Source organism: Trachypithecus francoisi, unplaced genomic scaffold, assembly GCF_009764315.1.
Source record: "Trachypithecus francoisi isolate TF-2019V2 unplaced genomic scaffold, Tfra_2.0 Lachesis_group11, whole genome shotgun sequence".
In the NCBI taxonomy this organism is placed as follows: Eukaryota; Metazoa; Chordata; class Mammalia; order Primates; family Cercopithecidae; genus Trachypithecus; species Trachypithecus francoisi.
In genome coordinates this window covers 55,825,662-55,846,661 of record NW_022681456.1, presented here as the reverse complement: position 1 = coordinate 55,846,661, position 21,000 = coordinate 55,825,662, and the positions used below count along the sequence as shown (strand labels likewise).

The 21,000-nt window shown below is 36.2% G+C and overlaps 1 protein-coding gene across 8 annotated transcripts in view; it reads left to right on the top strand.

Moving 5' to 3' along the window:
* Positions 1–21,000, top strand: part of NAV3 (neuron navigator 3) — a 931,619-nt gene that overhangs the window by 541,203 nt on the left and 369,416 nt on the right. For 7 of the 8 annotated variants that reach the window (XM_033221191.1, XM_033221190.1, XM_033221188.1 and 4 more), the window contains exon 1: positions 597–1,346. The exons of the other annotated variant lie outside the window; for it this stretch is intronic. In XM_033221191.1, the coding sequence (XP_033077082.1) occupies positions 1,104–1,346 (243 nt within the window). In that variant the 5' untranslated portion in view covers positions 597–1,103. Of the gene's footprint in view, positions 1–596; positions 1,347–21,000 lie in introns of those variants that run through there. 8 annotated transcript variants of the gene reach the window in all.

The following is a 21,000-nucleotide window of genomic DNA, read 5'->3' as shown; positions in this document are numbered from 1 at the left end:
ATACATTCTTTCCCCATTTCTAGCTTCATCATTTTAGGCAAATTTTTCAGTGTCTCCAAGTCATAGCTATTCTTTCTTTAAAGTGAAGAAAATAAATATGCCTATACTTTGAGTCATTCCAATGATTAAATGTGATAATGCATAAAATGTTTAGCTCAGCAACTGCTTTGTAATACATTCCACATTAAGTGTTAGCTTTGAATGTTTTTATAATCATGACTTATTCATTTTGGGAACAATGATTACTATATATTTAGTGCCCTGCTCCCTGTGTTTACTCTATTTTCATAACCTAGGCAGCTATGGTCTGATGAATGATTTAACTGCTTTAGCTAGTTGCACTATTGCATGATTTTAGCCTGATTTCATGGGATGCAACAGAATGAGCATCGTGGTTCATGGCTGTCAGTAGTGAAAAATAGCTGGAAATCAGACAAACAACTTTATTGCTGAGATTGTTTCCGGGCTAAAAGTTCTTCCAACAGCTGTTTGTTTTGGCCATTAACATGTCCATTCTTTTTATTTTTTTCTGAGCTGAGGGAAATACAATTTTCTTTAAAAAGAGAATGCAGGCTGGCTATTTCTGAAATCAGGAAGAACCCCTGTCCTTCCACTGTTGTGGTCTTTTGGCTGCTCTGACAGTTGGACTGAAGGGCTTCTCCTTTTGTTTTTTTCCTCTTTTTCACTCTCCAAGTTCAGACTCAGACTGCTTTAGTGAGAAAAAAAAACCTGAGAGCTGTCTAATCCTAAGAAGGAGCTTTGTAGCAGTTACCTTGAAGAAAAGTTTACTCCCCAAAGGAGTATTTAGTATTACTTAGACACTGAGTCACTGAACAGAGAGAGAGAGAGAGAGAGAGAGAGAGAGAGAGAGACAGAAAAATGAGAATGAATATGAATCCCAGCCAGCAAGAAAGAAAGATACTTCACTAAAGATGCAAAAAAGTTTTGCCTCTTCCTGAAAATTATATTATTAGTTTTTTAAAAATCAGGATGACTGCTAGTTTTGTTTAAAGTATTTGTTCTGGAAATACTAAAGTTGGAGTCTACCAGACCGAGGTTAGAAGCATTTTCTTTGGCAGCAAGAAGATAATTTTATAGAAGCCATGCCTGTTTTTGGGGTTGCCTCAAAACTGAGGCAGCCAGCTGTGGGGTCAAAGCCTGTGCATACTGCTCTTCCGATACCAAATCTTGGCACTACTGGGTCACAGCACTGTTCTTCAAGACCTTTGGAACTTGCTGAAACAGAGAGCTCCATGCTTTCTTGTCAGCTTGCATTGAAATCAACCTGTGAATTTGGAGAGAAGAAACCCCTCCAAGGAAAAGCCAAGGAGAAAGAAGACAGCAAGGTTAGTTGCTGAAGTTACCTGCAGACTTATATAGCTAAAATGCGCATTTCTTTTTAAGTGCACTATAAAACATGTTATGAAATTGGGAGTAGATGAGGAATACCAGCGTAAGGATGTAAGCAGTTACAATGGCTGAAAAGCTGAATATTTAGCTTATGTAAAAACTGTATTCTTAGTTTAGAGTTGTAAAAGTCATGATCAAAATTTTCTGAGTATGCATCTATTGTAATCATTTAGCACTACTTATTGATGAATGCCTAGTTAGTTCTAGATATTGCTCTATTACTAGTAACCATAATCAATCACAAATGTGATAAAAAGAGAACCTATTGTCATACCGCGATGCATGAAAATAGGTACTTTCGAAAAGACATTTACTTGTAATAACACATATAGACACCATCGCTTTTCTCTAAATGTCATTTGCATTTCAAAGAATTTCTGTTTGAAAATTTGTATCCTAGGCTGCTTAATTCATTGCAATATGAAGGAAAATGAAATGCTGTTTTCCATGATACTGCACATTTATCTGAATTCTCCCTTGTAAACTGAAACCCTACTCCTTTACTTATTACCGATATCCTTTTCAGTCATTTAATTTATGGTATTTTGTGAGTCGCTGCTTAGCTCTTGGTTTCCAAAGCGTACTGTGACCGTTTCCTCCAGTCACGAATGCTAGCATGGCTCTGAGGCTGCTGAACTTCATGGGGATTCGTTTGTACCTTGATAAGCGTCACTTTTGTTTTGTGTAATTTTACTTCTATAGGTACATATTCGGTGTATATATTTATGGGTACATATTAGGTGTATATATTTATGGGTACATATTAGGTGTATATATTTATGTGGTTCATGAGATATTCTGATACAGGCATACAATGTGTAACAATCATATCAAGGCAAATGGGGTATCTGTCACCTTAAGCATTTATCGTATCTTTGTATTGCAAACATTCTAATTATATATTCTTTCAGTTATCTTAAAATATAGAATAAGTTATTGTTGACAGTAATCATCCTGTTGTGCTATCAAATACTAGATCTAATTCATTCTATCTAAATGTATTTTTGTACCCATTAACCACCCACACTACCCCCACCCCTCGCCACTACCCTTTCCAGCCTCTGGTAACCATCATTCTACGAAGCATCACTTTTTAATGCAGCATTAACTATGATGTCAAGCTTTCCAAAGTCGCAGCCTCATCTCTGGCTTCTTAGGAAATATTTTGGTTTTACTCTGCTATCCAAATGTCAGTTTAAAATAATTTAAGGAAAAAACCTTTATATAAAAATCAACTCTAGAAGTGAAAAAGAAAGCCATTCCTTTTTCTACAATGCCCATCCTACCTTCACCTGTTCATATCCTTTAAGCTTCATCCCAGATGAACTTTGTTCATAGTCTTTGCTAGCTATCTCTTCCCCACCATTCCTCTTTCCCAACTCTTTGTCTGCAGAAATGCTTGTGTATTTTAATTATCTGGATAATTTCTTTTAATTATCTGGATAATTTATTTGTATCTCCACTAAGTTGAAAACGTATAGAAGGCGGGTCTCGTATCTTATCCTGTGTTCCAGCTGTCTCCCTGTGCAACGCATTATGCATGATAAGAATTAAACAGTAGTTGGATGAATGAATACAGGGATTAATGAATCAATGAATGAATAAACAGTTATTTTGAGGAAGATTCAGTTAAGTTTGTTCATCTTTTGGGATCATTTTGAAACGGGAAGCATTTCCTTCTCTCCCTCACAGGGCATGTGACAGCAGGAGTGGCTTGCTTCTTCAATGCCCTGCTGCTCCGACCTCTAGGGGAATCATGCAGATGGGCAGGTTGAGGAGCTTCGACCCCACAGCAGCATCTAGGGTTGAGTATTTACAACTCCTGAAGCTCCAGTGGGCATGTGTTACAGTGTGTCCTTTTAGTTTTGCAGTCTGAAGGTGGCTTGTGTTAATCAGCTCAATTAGACCCTCTGCCTTATTGCAAGGACAGAGGGCTTTCTGTATCCTGGGTTCTTGCCTTGGTGTACCGGAAAAAGTTGAATCATATGTGGGCTTGGAGGATGAGTGCAAGGTTCTATTGAATGGTGGAAGTACCTCTCAGCAGATGGATGGGAACCAGAAGGAGGATGAAGTGGAAAGGTGATTTTCCCCTGAAATTGGGCCGCTCAGCAGCCAGACTCTCCTCTGACCCTCCTCTGACCTCCCCGGCTAGATTCCCCTTAGGTCCACGTCGTTCTGCGGTCGATGGCCTGCCTGTGTCTGCAGGTGCCTATCGGTGTGCTCTTCTGCGGGTGTGTTCCTCTCGACGTCCAGCCGCTTGTGTGTTCTTCCGCCAGTGTGTTCCTCTCGATGTCCAGCCACTTGTGTCTCTGCCTGCTAGGGTCTTGGGGTTTTTATAGACACAGAATGCGGACGTGGTGGGCCAGGGTGGTCTTAGATAATGCACCATTTGGGCACGAAAACAGAAATGCCTGTCCTTACTAGGTCCATGGGCACAGAGCCAGGGGTGGAGCCCTAGCCAGGGACCCCATCTTTCTCTACCCAGCACTTCCCTGCCCGCTTCCCATATCAATTTTATCTATAAAACAAGGGGTTTGGAATGGATATTTGTGGAGTTCTATGTCTAACAAAGCATTGTCCATGCGAGAAAAATCAGTTAAAATAAAATATTTTTTATGGGTTTATAGTTCTCAGTTCAGTGTGAACAATTCAGAGTAAAAAGCAGGGAAATGTAAATTATCAACAAAAGACTAAAAATATTTAACTTTTTGCAAATAATTAAAAGAAATGTCATAAAATTCTGTGCTAATGTTCTGCGTATCCGCAAGTCTGTATGGATTCAATGGAAAGAAGAGAGAGACACATTGTCTCTGCTGACCATGGCTATCTTTTCTGCAGGTTCAGTGAAATTTCCACTTTGCTAAATGACCTTGGCCTAGGATTTGAGCACTATAAGCACTGTTTTCAATATAATTTTGGTTGATCTCTTTGGTTAGCAAACATATTAATCAAACATCTGATATTCCAATAAGCCTCTGTGGTAAGCAACGTTGTATTTATAGGGACGTTTTCACCATGCCACTTATCAGATTAAAATGTTTTCAAACAAATGTAAAGAATGCCTGGTCAGCAGTTCAGAATATTTCTAAATGTTAAAAAGAAGTATATGTAGATTTATTTTAGCTTTTGAAAGATAAAAACCAGAACTGAAGTAAATAGCAAAATCGAACAAGGTAGTTATATTAGAGAGAATTAGACTTGGCCGCAAAAGCAGAAAAGTCAACATAACAATAGTGTAAAGAAGATAGAAGTTTATTTCATTTTCATATAAAGGAAATCTGGAGTTGAGCAGTCGATGTATGGCTGGTAGGGAGACTTCAGGAAGTTGTCAGGGAACCAGGCTCTATTTTGGTTGCCATCATCCATTTGTGGCTCACACCTCACAGTCTTGAGTAGATAATTGCAGTCCACTTAATTAAAAAGATGCACCCTGTTTTATTAAATATTCTTCCACATTGGCCTAGTTATAATTCCAAAGCCTTACCTTGCTGCAATGGAGACTGGAGACTGTAGTGTTTGTTCTAGGCACCCATGTGCTCAGCTAAAAATTATGGGTTCAATTTCTAGAAAAAGATACCATTGATAGTACCCACAATAGATGACTGTCATTAAGAAACATTTATGTGGGGTACTCTGCCAGTTTTTGTACCAAATAGTTTTATGATCTGGTTTGAGAGAACAAATTTACATATGACAGTGTCAGAAATGTGTGTTCAGTTGTCATTCCCTTCACCTATTGTTTCAATTAATGCAAACACCATCATTCCAGTCATCTAATCCCGAATTCCTAGACTAATACCCGGTAAAGTACATCACCATTTCACATCCCGTAACTTGCCAGAAATTGAGAATTTTGCTTTGGTATTATAGCTTGGGTTTATCTTCGTCTGCACTAGCCCATCCTGTGATGGCCTTTTAAAGTTTTCTATCAATTATTTCAGTGATTCCAAATTGGTATCCTCTCCTCCTGTGTCTCTCTACCCTCATCCATGCAACACATTCGTCATCCTGCTTAAGAAGAAAACTTTATTTGCTTCTCATATCTTATAATATCTTCATTCAGGCATTCTTGTCTCCCACTTGTCACTTTCTCTATTTCTATCATAGCTCCATCTAGCTACTACATCCCAGATGTCTTCTTCCTGGGTATCCCAATTTCTTCAGAATGTTTAGTCCCACTGTCCTTTAACAAATAAATAATACTAGTTCCAGACTCTATGTCATATGCAGTTGGAAAATCCTCCACAATATTTCAAGGGCTTATGTTTTCCTTAGCTATATCTTGTTCTGATTTCTTTCTTATCTCAGATTTTCTAATCTCTCTCATATGGATTTGTTTTTCCATTCTTCCTGGGCATACACCCAAATGAAGAACAGAGTCACTTTGCCTTGGAATCTTTACTTAACTTTCTGGAGGTTAAGGTTAAGAAAGAGTGTTCTATTTTGTCACAGCTCAGCAAACAACATCCAATTAAGCATTAGACATCCCTGTTCATGAAAGTTTCTTGGCCATACTTACTGTGGAGCACTCCCTGGCTTTTACTTCTCAATCCCCAGTCTCCTTCCACTTGGTCTGCCACCTTTCTTTTACTCCTATTTTCATTTCCAACTTCTTTCCAGTCTTGGGCTCACTCATTCCTTCCCTCTCAGATTACTTGTGCAAACTCAAGATTCTGTTTTACATTATTATAGAAAGCAATTATTTTTGAGGACAAGCCTTGTATCTTATAGAAAAATTTTTACTTTATTCTTAAAACATTTCAAAGACAGTATTATAATCTACGTTTACAGAGAAATAAACAGAGAGAGTAGGAGTCACACACAGAATCACACAGCTAACTACACCAAATCCAAAATTTGAATTCAAATCTGTTCATAGGAAGACTTTTTTTCTATGTTATTTTATTTATATTTTCTCTTAATGATGTAACAGCAATATTTTTTCTAGGTTTACCCTATCATCCAAATCTTACCCACTATTTAAGATTATTTCAAAAGTCAAATGTATAGACAAATTGCTGTGGATACCATAAAGAAGGAGAGATTACATCCGCTTGGGGCAATCCAAAGAAATTTATTGGAAGAGTAGAGGCATTTATGTCCACGGTAGAATGTATGATTATTTAATTCCTATTCACTCTGCCAGTTATGGCCACCAGGGTAGGAATTATTTCCTTGCTATTGTGTTCACACAGGGCTGGCACTAATGCTTTGAAAACAGAAGACATACAAAAACATTAGTTAAAATGAATATTTAAAATAAATATAACTGATAATATAGTCAGGCAAATATATTGTATAAATAGTATTGCTAATGTGGACAATTCTTTTGCAAAATGTTAGGACTGAGAGAAATCCTATATGAATGGAGCATTCAGAAAGACTGAATTTTTGAAATTTAATGAGCTGATAGGACTCAGATATGTAGAGTAAAAACATTCTTTTGAGGAAAAGTGATGTAAACTTTTAAAGTTTATATCACTTTTCCTCAAAAGGGAGGTAAACCACTGTAAATGAAGCATAATATTTATGGAAAACAGCAGGTAGACAATAGAGAAAGGTCTTATGTAAGAATGAGACCAAATGACACTGGTAATGATATTTACAAGAAATCGTTGCAGAGAGGGTCTAATATTAACTAATGTTTAGAGACCGGCTGTATGTCAGGTACTGGGCCAAACTCTTCATAGAGTATTCCATTCAGTCCTCACAATAGCCTTATGGCATAGGAATTATTATTCTTCCCATTTTACAGATGGAGAAACTGCAGCTTAGAGAGGTTAAATTACTTGCCAATGTCTCAATGCTAGAACGTGGTAGAATAGAGATTCAAACTAAGGCTGTGTGGTTACAGAAGATATTATTCTTAACCAATAAACTACACTGCAACAATAAATACTTCTCCCAGGGTTAGGGAAAGAGAAGGAGGACTACTGATTGACTTAGTTAATAGTAGGGTTTGTTTTAGGTGTTAAAGTAGCATTGTTGGTGAAGTGTAAATCAATCAGTGGTTGTGTGAAGTGCCTAGAATTATCAGGAGAAGACAATTAAGTTGACACATGGTCTCTACTGAATTGTTTGAGTAACAGAAATAAATAAAAGGAACCCCATGATAGAAATATAGCAGCAGATGTCAATAGAGTAGATCACTGGCTCTGGTCTCCAGCTGTTTCCTTCTTGGAGAAGCTGCCTGATTGCTGAGGACTGTCAATGCTCCTGTTGGCTTGCTCATATGGTAGCATTTCCAGAGCTGGCCAGGCCTACAGCTGCATAGGTCAGGTCTTGGGTCCCCAGATGATTCTGCTTTCCTTGTCTGTTTCTGCTGTGCTTGCACATTTAGTTATTTGTATTTAAAGAAACATGATTATTTCTTTTTCTAGTTATAACTCTGCAGGTTTCACAGTTAAACTGTATGGCCATTTTAATTGTTTTTGCTTTTGTGGTAGCAATGGTCAGAGAATGTTGAAATAATGCTGGAATTTTAACATTTTCTCTACTGACAGAAGGCTCAGCTTTTCATTATCGTACATTTATTGCTCTTAAGTAACAATTGGTAGAAACGGGGCCATCAATATTATTGTTTATTATTTTACTTCATGCCTTAGTGTCTTTAAAGGGTTATATTTCATGCTTTGAACTAGAAATTATTAAAATTGTTGATGCTAATTACAGGATTAAATGTTACTGAAAATTTCATACAACTTTTTAATTTTTTTGAAAGTTTCAATATTTTGTGTATATTTGATGCCAATTTGCCAAAGATATTCTTCTTAGTTTCTTTTTCTTGTATCATAGGCATCTTTCTTTCATTTAATAAAAACTAAGGATCTAAATATGTTGTTTATAGAAACATAAAACCAATAGATATGTCATTAATTTTCAGGCAAAATAATTGCTACATTTGGTATTTATGCTATCAAATCACCAACAATTATCCATATCCAATTTTGAACTTGAAAAATTAAGTGGTATAATTAAAATAACATTGTTTTAGGAGCTCAAATTTTGAATTAAGCTTCTGCTAGATCCTAAAAGTGTAAATCATTTAAACTCTCTGGACTTCAGTCTCTGTACCTGTAAAAAATGAAATGAAATGAAATGAGGATAATAGTTCCCTATAAAACTTTTCTAAGAGTAACATTTTTATCTCCTCCCTTTCTCTCTCTTCTTGATTTTGTTCCGTTAGCCCATTTCTCATATTGTCAATGTCTTCAGCCCCAATGCATCATTGGACCAGGATGTTTCAGCCCTGGCATCAGTGACATTTAGAACTGATAACTCTGTAGTAGGTATAGGGATGGGGTCTGTTATGAGCAGTGTAGGATATTTGGCAGCATGCCTTCCTCTATCCACCATGTACCCTCCAGGTTTCACAGTTAAGCTGTTAAGTACCAGTGGCATCCTTCAGTCTGGGAGAAAGGCAAAATCAAACACAGCTGAGAAATGCTGCTTTAGAATCAGCTTCCAATAACGCTTTTTTCTTTACTAACTTAAATCATAGTAATAACAACAATAATCATTTTCTTCACCATATATCAATCACTCTATATTTCCTATTTCACAGAGACATTTCTTGAAAGCATAGTTTATGTTCATGGTCACTGTGTCAAGCTTTGCATTTGCTTTACTTTTCTTGATCTTTGACTTCTGGAAAACTCTCACTTTTGGAATACTCCAATATTTACTAGCAAAATGACTTTGGCAAGGCAGTTAATACTGAAGTCTCAATTTCTTCATCTTTAAAATATGGATAATAATGTAAACGAGCACACAGAATTTTTGTGAAGATTAAAGAGATATTGCACATAAACTATATGTCAACAGAAGGACTAATACATAGTTGGTGGTCAACATATATTACCTACTAGTATTATAATATTATAAAAGTATCTGATACTTTCATATAAAAATGGATAAAATTAAGAATTGGTAGTAGAATAGAGGAAGCAGTGATTAATTCTCTACAGATGGGAAAAGTAACATTTCAACCAGGTCTTGAAGGCCAGGCATGGTGGCTCACACCTGTAATCCCAACACTTCGGGAGGTCGAGGTAGGCAGATCACCTGAGGTCAGGAGTTCGTTGAGACCAGCCTGGCCAACATGGTGAAAACCCATCTCCACTAAAAATATAAAAATTAGCCAGGCGTGGTGGTAAGTGCCTGTCATCGCAGCTACTTGAGAGGCTGAGTGAGGCATGAGAATCACTTGACCCCAGGAGGTGGAGGTTGCAGTGAGTGGAGATCAAGCCACTGTACTCCAGCCTGGGGGATAGACCAAGAATCTGTCTCAAAAAAAAAAAAAAAAAGGAATGAATTTGATTTAGTCAAGTAAATATGGGGAAAAAAGCGCATATAGTATAGAATAGCATTTACCAGGCTATGAAATAGTGTGCTGTGTTTATAAACCTGCAGATTACTCATCAATCTTAGGATGTAGGATGCAACCAAGAGAGATGAGGGTGATTCAAGGCAGTGGGAAAATGGGCATTAAATGCCACTGTAAAGAGTTTGGAATTACTCTGTACAGAATGGAAAAGTATGCTAAATATCAAAGTGACATGATTAAGTTCATATTTTGAAAGCTGACAACAAAATAAAATATATAAAGAGCCAGTAAATGGGTGGGGAACATTTCCAAAATACAGATGAGGAGAGTGTGATGGAGCAAGGTTTTGACTAAAGCACCAAGAGCAATGGAAGAGGGATAAGTCTAGTAAAAGAGGCTATGGATGTTTGGATTAAGCTATGAATCATCAGCAATCCAAAAATTTTATGTCTTGGAGGATAAATACATTTTCTTCACTCAGAAATGTACAGTTTAGTTGGAAGTGATAATTTGTGTGAACCGGGTAGCAAGTAGTAGTTAAAACTAAGGATTATTACTAACACTTTTTGAGTGCCTACCATATGTTGGAAGCCTATACCCAAGCCATAATTCCAATCAAACAGCTGTAGCAACTGATCTCAGAGAGATGCTAGGGCAGAGCTAGAAGGCCAACCTAGGTCTGTTTGACTTCCCTGTCCTTACTCTCTGAGTCTCCCTCTCTGATGTTTCCTCACAACAATATATAGACAACCAGCAGTCAAAATCAATGTTATTCTTTACTGTCTTTGTGGATACTGAGTCACATAATAGGAAAACAAAGAAAATAATAAATTCTTACCAGGAGCATTGAATTAATCTTTGACAAATTTCACTTTGAACTCTTCCTTCTCTACAAATTTCACTGTTACTTCATTTTTCTGTAAGAAGTGTTTCACTTTGGATTACTAGTTACTGGGACTGATAGAAAAATTTGATATCTGCGGTAGAGTTCATTAATTGGTTACATGGCAGGACCTCCCCACTACAAATCACAGAATTATTTGTTAAAATGTGTTGCAATTCTGCCCGGAAAAAAAGTCACCAGATGAAAGAGTCATGTAAAAATGTAACATTTTCCCAGTGTAACAATATGATGCCACCTCCATAAACGAAAAGCAAAAACAAATAAATAGAAACTATGGGCAATCTCTTCTTTTTGCTATATTATGATATTGTAAAGAACTTTTTCGTAAAACTGAAAACCTGGGGTGTAATGAAATGTGACCAAGCAAATTTTATATGCAATCAAAATGGCATTGCACTCGTTAAGGTAATGCTAACTTCTATAACAGATACAACCTAGGTCTCAGTGGCTTAACGCAATAGAAATTTATTGTCCACTTTTTTAATGGTCTCATATAGTTAGGGGTTAACAAACTATGGTCCATAGGCCAAATCTGGCCTGGTGCCCATTTTCCTAAAGTCAAATCTTGTTGGAACACAGCCCTGACACTGGTTTATGCATTTCCTGTGGCTGCTTTTATCCTATAATGGCAGAGATGAGTAGTCACAATAGAGACTACGTGGCTTGCAAAGATTAAAATATATACTAACTAGCCATTTATAAAAAATGGTTGCTGACACATATATATGGTAACAAAGAAACCAGGTTCCCTCCAGCATATAGTTTCATCATCTCACCTCTAGCCAGCCATCAGTGAAAGAGAGATAATCGAGGATTGCATAAGAGGCTGGGATTTCCACATATCACTTCCACTCTATTTCATTGGTCAGAACTCTGTCAGATGATAATACCCAATTTCAAGAGAGACTAGGAAATATCATGTATCTGTGTACCTAGAAATTAAGGGAAATAGTTTGGTAAACTATTAGACAGCATATAGTTAGCTAGAAACTGGCTATTTAGTCAGATGTTCAAGATTAAGCAAAAATTCACCATATAAAAAAATAAACTAAGGTGCTCAGATTGTCAATAAGTTGTCCAGAATTAAAAGGATATATCTTTAAAAGCAAAACACTGAAAAAGAGAAGAACCATAATGACATTCAAGTTACTAAATAAAGATCTTGCCATTAACCCAGCTTTTAAAAGTAGACCAGGTCCACATATATACATATACCATATAAAAAACTGACTGTGGTCTGTTTCCCACCTTAGGATCTTTCTAGCTAATTTTAATTTCTTCTGTTCCAACCTGCTCATCCAGTCTCACATTCTGAAAGCAGGTCTCTCTCTTGGTCCTGCACCCTTACTTCTACTTGCTTCAGTACCCTGTTGTTAGCATTATTTTCTTGCTGGACCTGGAATCTCTCCGTCAGAGCTGGAAACCAGAAAGGCCAATGCCGTGTACGATCTGAATTCTAGAAGAGAAGTTTAGCAAATCGTGTGAAGTCAAGTGTCCAACAAGAAGGAGGCATTTGCAGGATTCTAGATGATGCCAAATAGGTGACTGCATAGTTGTGTAAGGAAGTGTCCTCTCTCTTGGCTTGGAGGTATTGTGAAACTTCTGTCAGCTCATTGCAAATTGGTTCCGAGGGGCACTGAGTGGGAATGTGTGAATGGATCATTGGAAAACCCAGCATCAAAAGAAGAAACTCATATTACAATCCTTTCAGACTGTGGTAAGCACATATAGAGAATATTACACAGAACAACCTCTTTTTAAATGCAAGGTGAATTTCTAAGGCAATTTGTCTGTAGATTTAGTTGTGGTATAAGACTATCTGTATCTAGGTTTCTCCTCTTTAAGAGTGTTCACTGTTTAGCTTCAGCTTGTATCAAGTTAAATTTCTCACTTTTTAGACTTAAAAATGTGCAGATTATATATTTCTCTTTATTATCCCTGAATGCTCACATCTTTCATATAAACTTGCTGTGCCTTTTTTTTTTTTTTTTTTTTTGTGGACAATTTATTGAATTTCTACAGGGTGATATTTTTGCCAGAACTTTTTATGTTATTATTTTGACCCATATATTCTTTGGATTCTGTTTCACATTTCTTTTCCCTTCAAAGCATCTGCTTTTTGTAGCTGTTTCTTCATTTCTTTGGCTGGCTTTTGATATCCACACTTGTGTGTTGCATTCCTCCATTGAATACAAGGTTTACTATTATCTCCAACAATATGTTCTCTCAGCTATTTTCTTCTGATTCCAGCTAGACCTATTGTATTACAAAAAAAGACTGCTGTTTCAGTAAATGTAAACCCTTTCAGTTACCACTTCAGGTCTGCACTGTGGACCCTAGGTAACTTTCCTCAACTTTGTTAATCATTGTGTGTGTGTGTGTGTGTGTGTGTGTGTGTGTGTGTGTGTATCTTATAGGCATTATGGAAAATATACTTAGAAAAACAGATTGAATATAGATTCCTAAAAAGAACCCAGGGTTCAATATTAAATTCCTATTTTTCTTTTTTAGGAATCTATATTCATTTTAGGAATTCTTTTAGGTTCTTTTTAGGAATCTATATTCATTTTGTCAGTATTTAATTCCTATTTAATATTACCTAGAAGCCACAGAAATGATTATAATGCATATTTTAAACAATAATAGCTTTTATTATAGATTTGGATGTAATTGTTTAATTTAGAACAGGTTGCCCTCTCTAATTGTGATGATCAAAAATATACCCAGACAAGGCCAATGTCAAACATCTCATAAAGGGTGGGGGGCATTGCCCCAGTTTACAGCAAATTTAGACCCTCTCTTGTTTGGAAAAAAAGATTTAGTAGAATTAAAAGCATACAAAATATATAAAATTTCAAAACACATGCAAATAAAATGAGATTATAAGAAGAAAAGAACACTAGAAAAGGATAAAGCCAGAGGAAAGGCCAATACATAAAATTTTTGCTGTGCAATTCTGTACAGTGGCTAGGGGTTGCCTACACATTTGGATCTGAGCTGCTGAGCTGCTGATACATTAAGATTAAGTGAATGATGTTGCTTTAATCAGTGCATTTGTGCTGCTACGACAAAATACTACAGACTGGGTAATTTATGAACAACAGAAATTTATTTCTTACAGTTCTGGAGGCTGGAATGTCTAAGATCAAGGTGATGTCAGGTTTGGTGTCTGGTAAGGGATCACTCTGCTTCCAAAATGGCACATTGTTTCTGCATCGTCCACAGGGGAGGAATGCCATGTCTTCACACAGCAGAAGGCCAAGAGAGGGTGAAACCACTCTTTCAAGCCCTTTTATAGGGGCCTTATTCCCACCTATGAGGGCTCCAACCTCATGACTTAATCATCACTTAAAGGCCCAACCTCTAAAGCTATCACATTGGTGATTAAGTTTCAACATATGGATTTGAAGGTCACATTCAGATCACAGCAATGCCCAAAGCATGAGCTAATATTTGGTCAAGAGATTTATAACTTTACTTGCTTCTAGGTGTGCAATAATTTTTTTGAGGTACATTTATAGGGATGATACGATGTAGTTTAAATAAAAATTTTCTCACTAACATTTTTATTCCAGATTTTAGCTATTGTTTTCTCCCCTCATCCCTCCATTCTATATAGACTTAATTTAAATTTGTATTTTAATGGTTCTATTAAATATTTTTTCATTGGGCTGAAAGAATATAGTCATATACATATACCTACATATGATACATGCACATGCTTAGTCATCCTGTAATCTAAATATGTAGAGTATATGTTGCATACAGCATTACAGCAGCAGTAGTTAATATGAAATCACTGAACTTCTAGTCAGGTGGCCTGAATTGGAGTCCTTTACTCCAACTGTGTAATCTTGCATGTTTTTACTCAATTTTCTTGACTTTGGGATTAGGACAAAAATAGCAACCTCACCTAACTGTAGTCAGAAATAAAAGCATACTGTTATAGCATCATCATAACATTAAGAATTTACCTATCTTTTTTGGAAGCAGCTGATATCTACAAACACATAATTTTTAGCATGGGCTATTCCTGTTTTAGAATATCAATAAGCATAGAACTAAGGAGAAAAATTTACACATAGTTTTGTATAAATAAGTATATGTGTGTATATATATCTATGATATTCAATAGCTCCTGGCTCCATCTATTTTAATAAAATGAATCTTGTGGAATACAAATACACTTCCCATATTCAGGCAGTCTTGTTTTGAAGAACAATAATCTTAGTAGTGATTTGCGGGATCTATCCCACAAATGTGTCTGTGGTTAGATTGGGGCTCAGTGCAGTCTGGCGCTGTCTTTAGAAGAGAGGACCACGTGCTCTTGGACTTTGACTAAGAGCCTGTAACATCCTAATATTGAATGACTTTATTTCAGATTTTTGCTACAACACTTAAAAGAACTCAAGTACTTTATTTCTTTTATTGCTGAAAGAAGCGTATCTACAAATCATCACGCTTTACTTCACCATTGTTGAATGTTTCTTCCTCCTATGTTTAAGTCAATTAAAAAAACACTGTGGAATAGATAGAAATTTTCTCATCCACTGAAGTTTTGTATATTAGTGATATCTTTTAGAGATTTTCTATTTTTTCATGTTTTCATTAAGTTTGATTAGGCTAATACTTTTTTTTTTTTTTTTTTTTTTTTTTTTTTTTTTTGAGATGGAGTTTCACTCTTGTTGCCCAGGCTGGAGTGCAATGGCGCGATCTCAGGTCACTGCAACCTCCATCTCCTGGGTTCAAGTGATTCTCCTGCCTCAGCCTCCCAAGTAGCTGGGATTACATGCATGAGCCACTGTGCCTGGCCAATTAGTTTAATTCTTTAAACATTAAGTGTACCAAAATACGAGCTTTAAAATGCAGTGCACTACAAAAAGCACATAAAGATTACTGGTCTCTGAGCCAGATCTCCAATTCTGGTTGAATGAAGATTAGAGAGGAAAGGGACAGGCTTATGTAGCTGAGAAATTAATTCACTCAAGAGGTGATAAGCACCAAAAACACATCCAATACTAAATGATAGAGTTTCTGTAATGTCAGATCCTCCTCCAATAAAATCTATTAATAGAGATTCAGATTTTGTGTTTACTGCTTTAGGTATGAACTCTCTGATAATCCACTGTCAGGAGTTTATTCCCTAAAAGTTAATTCATTTTGTGCTTGCATAATGAATGCATATTTAGAAATAGTGAGGACGATATATACAGGAAGTTAATTCCAATAGAAAAATCTCTTGACGGATAAATAAGAAAATGTTGGAGGAAGAAATGAGTTATCACACAGGCTGACTAACTGTACTGGTTATCTTCAGACTGTCCTGATTTTAGCACTCAAACTCTTGTTTTGGAGATTCTTCAGTCCTGGGCAAACTGGGATGGTTGGTTACTCGAGTTATGAGTCAGATTTCCTTGATTTTCTCCTTAATTTCATTCTAGTTTTCTATGATAGTGTAATTATTCCATAGTTCTAATTATAAAATAGTTCTAATTTTATAGTAGTTGGAGATTTTTATGTTTATCAATTTTTAAATATGTTATTGCCTTGTTTAATTAAGGATTCATTGTTAGATGCTGACAATTATCCATTTCAGATTTAATGGGAAATGTCCTTTCTTTAACAGAAATTTTTCAAATTAGAAGTAGCTTCTTTAGAGGTTTTAGTTATTCAAAGGAGAATGATTTTTTCAATGAGGTTCAAATATAAACATTTGCTCTTCATTTCTTTTTCTTACCATTTTTAACTAGTGTTGGCAATGAAAATAATACACTTTCCTTTTATGAAAAAGGCTTTGATTTTTCTATAAAACAAACATGTCTTAGTTCCATGAGTTCATCATCAGGCAATTTCCAACCTAAATCTTACAGGCCCTGAGTTGAATATAATGATATCTTGAGGTACTGCAGTGAATTTGTTTTTTCTATACCTTCAGAGACTACACACAGAGATCAAAATTTTCATTTCACTTCAACAGTATGCTTCTCCTCTGTAAGACAGACAGGATGTGGTCTAGGAGAAAGTCCACACTTTAACAATAGGCCATTGACAGAATGTTTGGGGAGTACAAAGAGGAAGAGAGCATCTGTCTACACCCAAAATTATCAGAGGCGTTTCTGTGTGTGAGAATCTTCTATTTCAAAAATATGTTTTTTAAGGTCACCAGTTTTCCTTCTCTGTTTTTATTGGATGAAGAAAATTGCCTTCAAGATAACAAAACATTTTAAATTCAGGGGAGGAATTGCATCACATTTTGTCTAGTTATCCCAGGCAGAAAATGAATTCCCTCAGGCACTAAACACATTTTCTTTAGCTCTTATGTATGATCTATTTGAATCAAGCTGAGAAAATGAAAAGGATGGGAAGTTGAAATCCAACTGAAAGCAACAGTGCAGAGGATCCAACAGGCAAGAAGTCCTTCTAGGAAGAATAAATGGAGAGTACCCCAGGTGCTGACTTTATCTACAATTAATTCTGTATAATATTTTCTCATTCATTCTGCATGAGCAAAGATGCTACACAGAGTGTAGGTATTACAAACACCACTATTTTTCTTTCTCTTCTGTAGCCTTGATCAAATGGTAGTTAAATTTTAATTAAATTTCATATTTCAAGGACTTGCAAGAAAATCCCTGATGTCTTAGCCTTGTGTTTGTTCTCTGTATCTGTAGCTTGTTTTAGCTTTCAGAGGAAAGTTCTCGTATATAGCACTCTATCACAATGTTGACCTATATGAACATCCAGCTAGTGCAGCTGCCATGAAGCTGAAAGGAGAGTTAGAATGAGTTCCCATGTCTGTCTTGTCTGTTACTTTCTTCTTTTGAATGCTGTTGCGTAAACCTTTTGTTCAAATGTCTTGCCACCTGGATTCTCTTGTGGATGTATTGCTTCTCTCTCCAAAAGACTTGGCAGAGGGTGCTTCCTGTTGTACAGCAGACTTATTTACAGAACACCTATAAAACCACAACAAGAATACTCAGAATATAAAAGATGACCTTCTAATGAACGTAGTAAAACTTCAGAACACATTCTTTAGCTAGGAGAAAGTGCTGCAAAGATGTGATTTAGGATGAGTAAGACCTAAGTCAAGGTGTGGGTCTTTCAGTTTCCACTAGAAAACAACACTTAGATTTCCTGGCAGTGTATTTTTGTAATGACTGTGGTTTCTTTTTGTAAACTGTGTCTCAGACAGGGAGGAAGAATGAACCAACTGGATTGTGTAACTTTATGAATAGAAACAGCCATGTTAAAATAACAAGACTGCTCTGGGTTAAGGCAATGAATTTTGCTACTAGCTGTAAAGCTAGGCCACTGAATGAATATAAGATCCATCCTGCAGAGTAACTTCTAAGACTTGCCCAAAAATGCTTAATGGGAAAAATCCATGAGAAGTCCTCGCTCCCTTCTATTGTATTCCAAGTGTTTTACTCCAAATAAATCAAAACCTTTTCTCTGCTGGATATAGTCAAGTTGGAGACACAGAGGAACTTTGTCCTCCACTACAAATATTGAATAATGTGCTCATATCATTTTTAATACAGCACATAGTTTACTTAACTTTGGAACAGTTTATCCATCCTGGTAGTGGCATACAGGATAAAGAGGTAACTGCCTTATTATCTGTCAAACAAGATATATGCTACGTTTGCCGTAGGCTCTGGAACGCTAAACAATTTAAATTTCATGATTGCTCTTTATTTTTGGAGGAAGAAACCCAGGTGAAAGCAGAGAAATCTCCTTAATGAGGATCAGAAAAATCAGTATTTTCAATGTGATTCCATGCAATTTCATATATACTTGAAAAGAGATAGTGCTGTGTTTACCAGGCAGTGAAAATTTATAGATCATAGCTTTGGAGTCTTTTGGGAACTATTGCATATTAGTGATGATTTATTTTACTTTGGTGGCTAACCCTTCATAGACATTGTTGGCAAACTAATCTTCCTGAACATAGCCATAATCTTGGCAATCATTCAAGGTTCCCCCAATGTAATTAAAATTGAATTTATTTAAACTCTTTAATTAAATTTCTTTAAACTTTCTTTAATGAGAAGTCAATTTGATTCGTGTTTATATCTCTTGAGCTTCCCAAACACAATGTCTTGCATGTAATAGTGATTTAAACATATGTGTTGAATAAAATATAATTATTTTTATGATTATATTACTTTGACTCATGATTTGCCTCATGTCTACATTGCAAAAAGAGCCATCCTAGAGCCTATTCATGATTTATTGGATAGAAATGCCAGCTATGCTATTTTTATACCGGTCAAGTATTTATAATCCAAAAATTCAAAATCTGAAATTCTCCAAAATCTGAAACTTTTTGGGTGTCAACATGACACCACACATGGAAAATTCCATACCTGATATCAGGTGGTGAGTTGTAGTCAAAACACAGTCAAAACTTTGTTTCATGCACAAAATTATTTATTGTACAAATTACCTTTAGGCTAAATATACAGACTGTATATGAAACATAAATTTCTTATTTAGACTTAGTTTACATCCCCAAGATACCTCATTATGTATATGCAAAGATTCTAAAATCTGAAAAGAAAATTCAAAATTAGAAGCACTTCTGGTCTCAAGAATTTTAGATAAGAAATACTCAACCTATATATCAGTGATCCAAAGTCCAAACATTAATAATCTTGGCCTTAGTAGAGTATACTAAGCTTACCCTGAGCGATGCTACCCCAATCCAGTGGTGGCCACATGTGTCTCCAAACCTATCTCATCAAATCTTCTAATTCTGAATGTGGAAGAAAGAGGGGAGGATCTTCTAACACAAGTGTCTCCTTTTTGTACATGATTAAAATTAAGACTCAGCAAATTGAAATGGGTCATCTCGAAGCCATGGCATTTTAAAAATTGGATATAAAATTCTATGCCCATGTCCTAAGTGTCCCATTTGTTGATAACTATTACTTAGGTTACTCTAACAAACCTGCTTAGAAAAATAAATATGACTTTAACATAAAATTCAAGACTCGTAATCTTATGGAAAGCCAGTCATAGCCTTGTGCTAGAGAATCAGTAAGGAGGTGGAACATGTTTGAGTCATCCTCCAACACTTACAAGTGTTTTTGGCATTCTTTGATTTCCTTGTCAGAACATAACTGGTGAAATTCCTCTGTTCAATAACAATATACATACTCTATTGCCAGGGTAAGTTTATGGATGTTAATAGAGTTTTCCTTGTCAAGGGTGATGTATGATATGGATCTTCCTCTAAGTAATCATAAGTCCGTTATAGTATAGTAAATCAGCCAAGTGTATTGTAATTTATATGTTTTACTTACAGGGATTTCAGACAGGATACTTCTTAAATGTAATAGAAAATGTAACTCAGTATTTTCTGTAATATATCTCTTCTTGCTTTCAAATCTTTCCTGCTGGTGGTGGTTGCAAAGGAGGTTGGTGATGATTGGAGAATCCTAAATTAAGCTATTTTCTTTTGGTTTGAGAAACCCTCAGAGTAAAAGATTAGTAAATTTCAAGGTTGAATTTCTTTTCAGCACCATTTTTCCCTTTTCTATGAAGTTTCTCTCTTTCTCATTTTTAAAATGGCTTATTCAGATGCATGGATACCGTGTGTGTAGGGAAGTTTTTGTGTCCTCAGGGTTATGTCAGAAGGAGGGGAAAAAAGTATCTGGTTTTCCTGTTTTCTTGCTACCTTTTGGGTCCTTGCTGGTCTCTGCCAAGTTGGCCCCATCCAGCCTGGTCGCCAGACATGTGCTGTGAGACTTGGGCCTTGAGTACTATGTGGACACCCTCTGTTGGCAACTATTGCTCATATTCTGCCTTTGTTCTGATGCCAGCTCTCTTGGAATACTAGTCCTCAGAGTATTCCAGCATACCACCACTGGGGCACATAGGAACTTCTGGATTCATACACATCAGATATGCTGTCTCAAGCCATATCTATCTAACTGTGTCTTATCATTTTCCTCTACTGTGGCTATTCCATATTGACAAGGAGCACCCCTGCATTCAGATTCCCTCAGCTATCAAATGGGAAGTGGGGCACAAATTCTTTCAGCTTTCACCCTGCTCTTTGACCTATCTCGAATATTTTTTATGTAACTGTTAATCTTACGCCTAGTCCCAAGGGTGTGGAGGCACCAGATTCTTTCTCAGGCATTCAAACTATATCTTATCTTTAGACATATCCCTTCTGAATCCCCTTGTTTACTTCCTGCTATTTGAACCTTTATTTACCTCACTGTCACAGGTTCTCTGAAATATATCTTGCATCCTATGCATTGTGGTTAATAGTGTCACAAATATGCTGTGGTAAGCAAGATTTTGCATTTGATCGATAAAGTTTTTGAATTTGGAAAACACTTTTGTG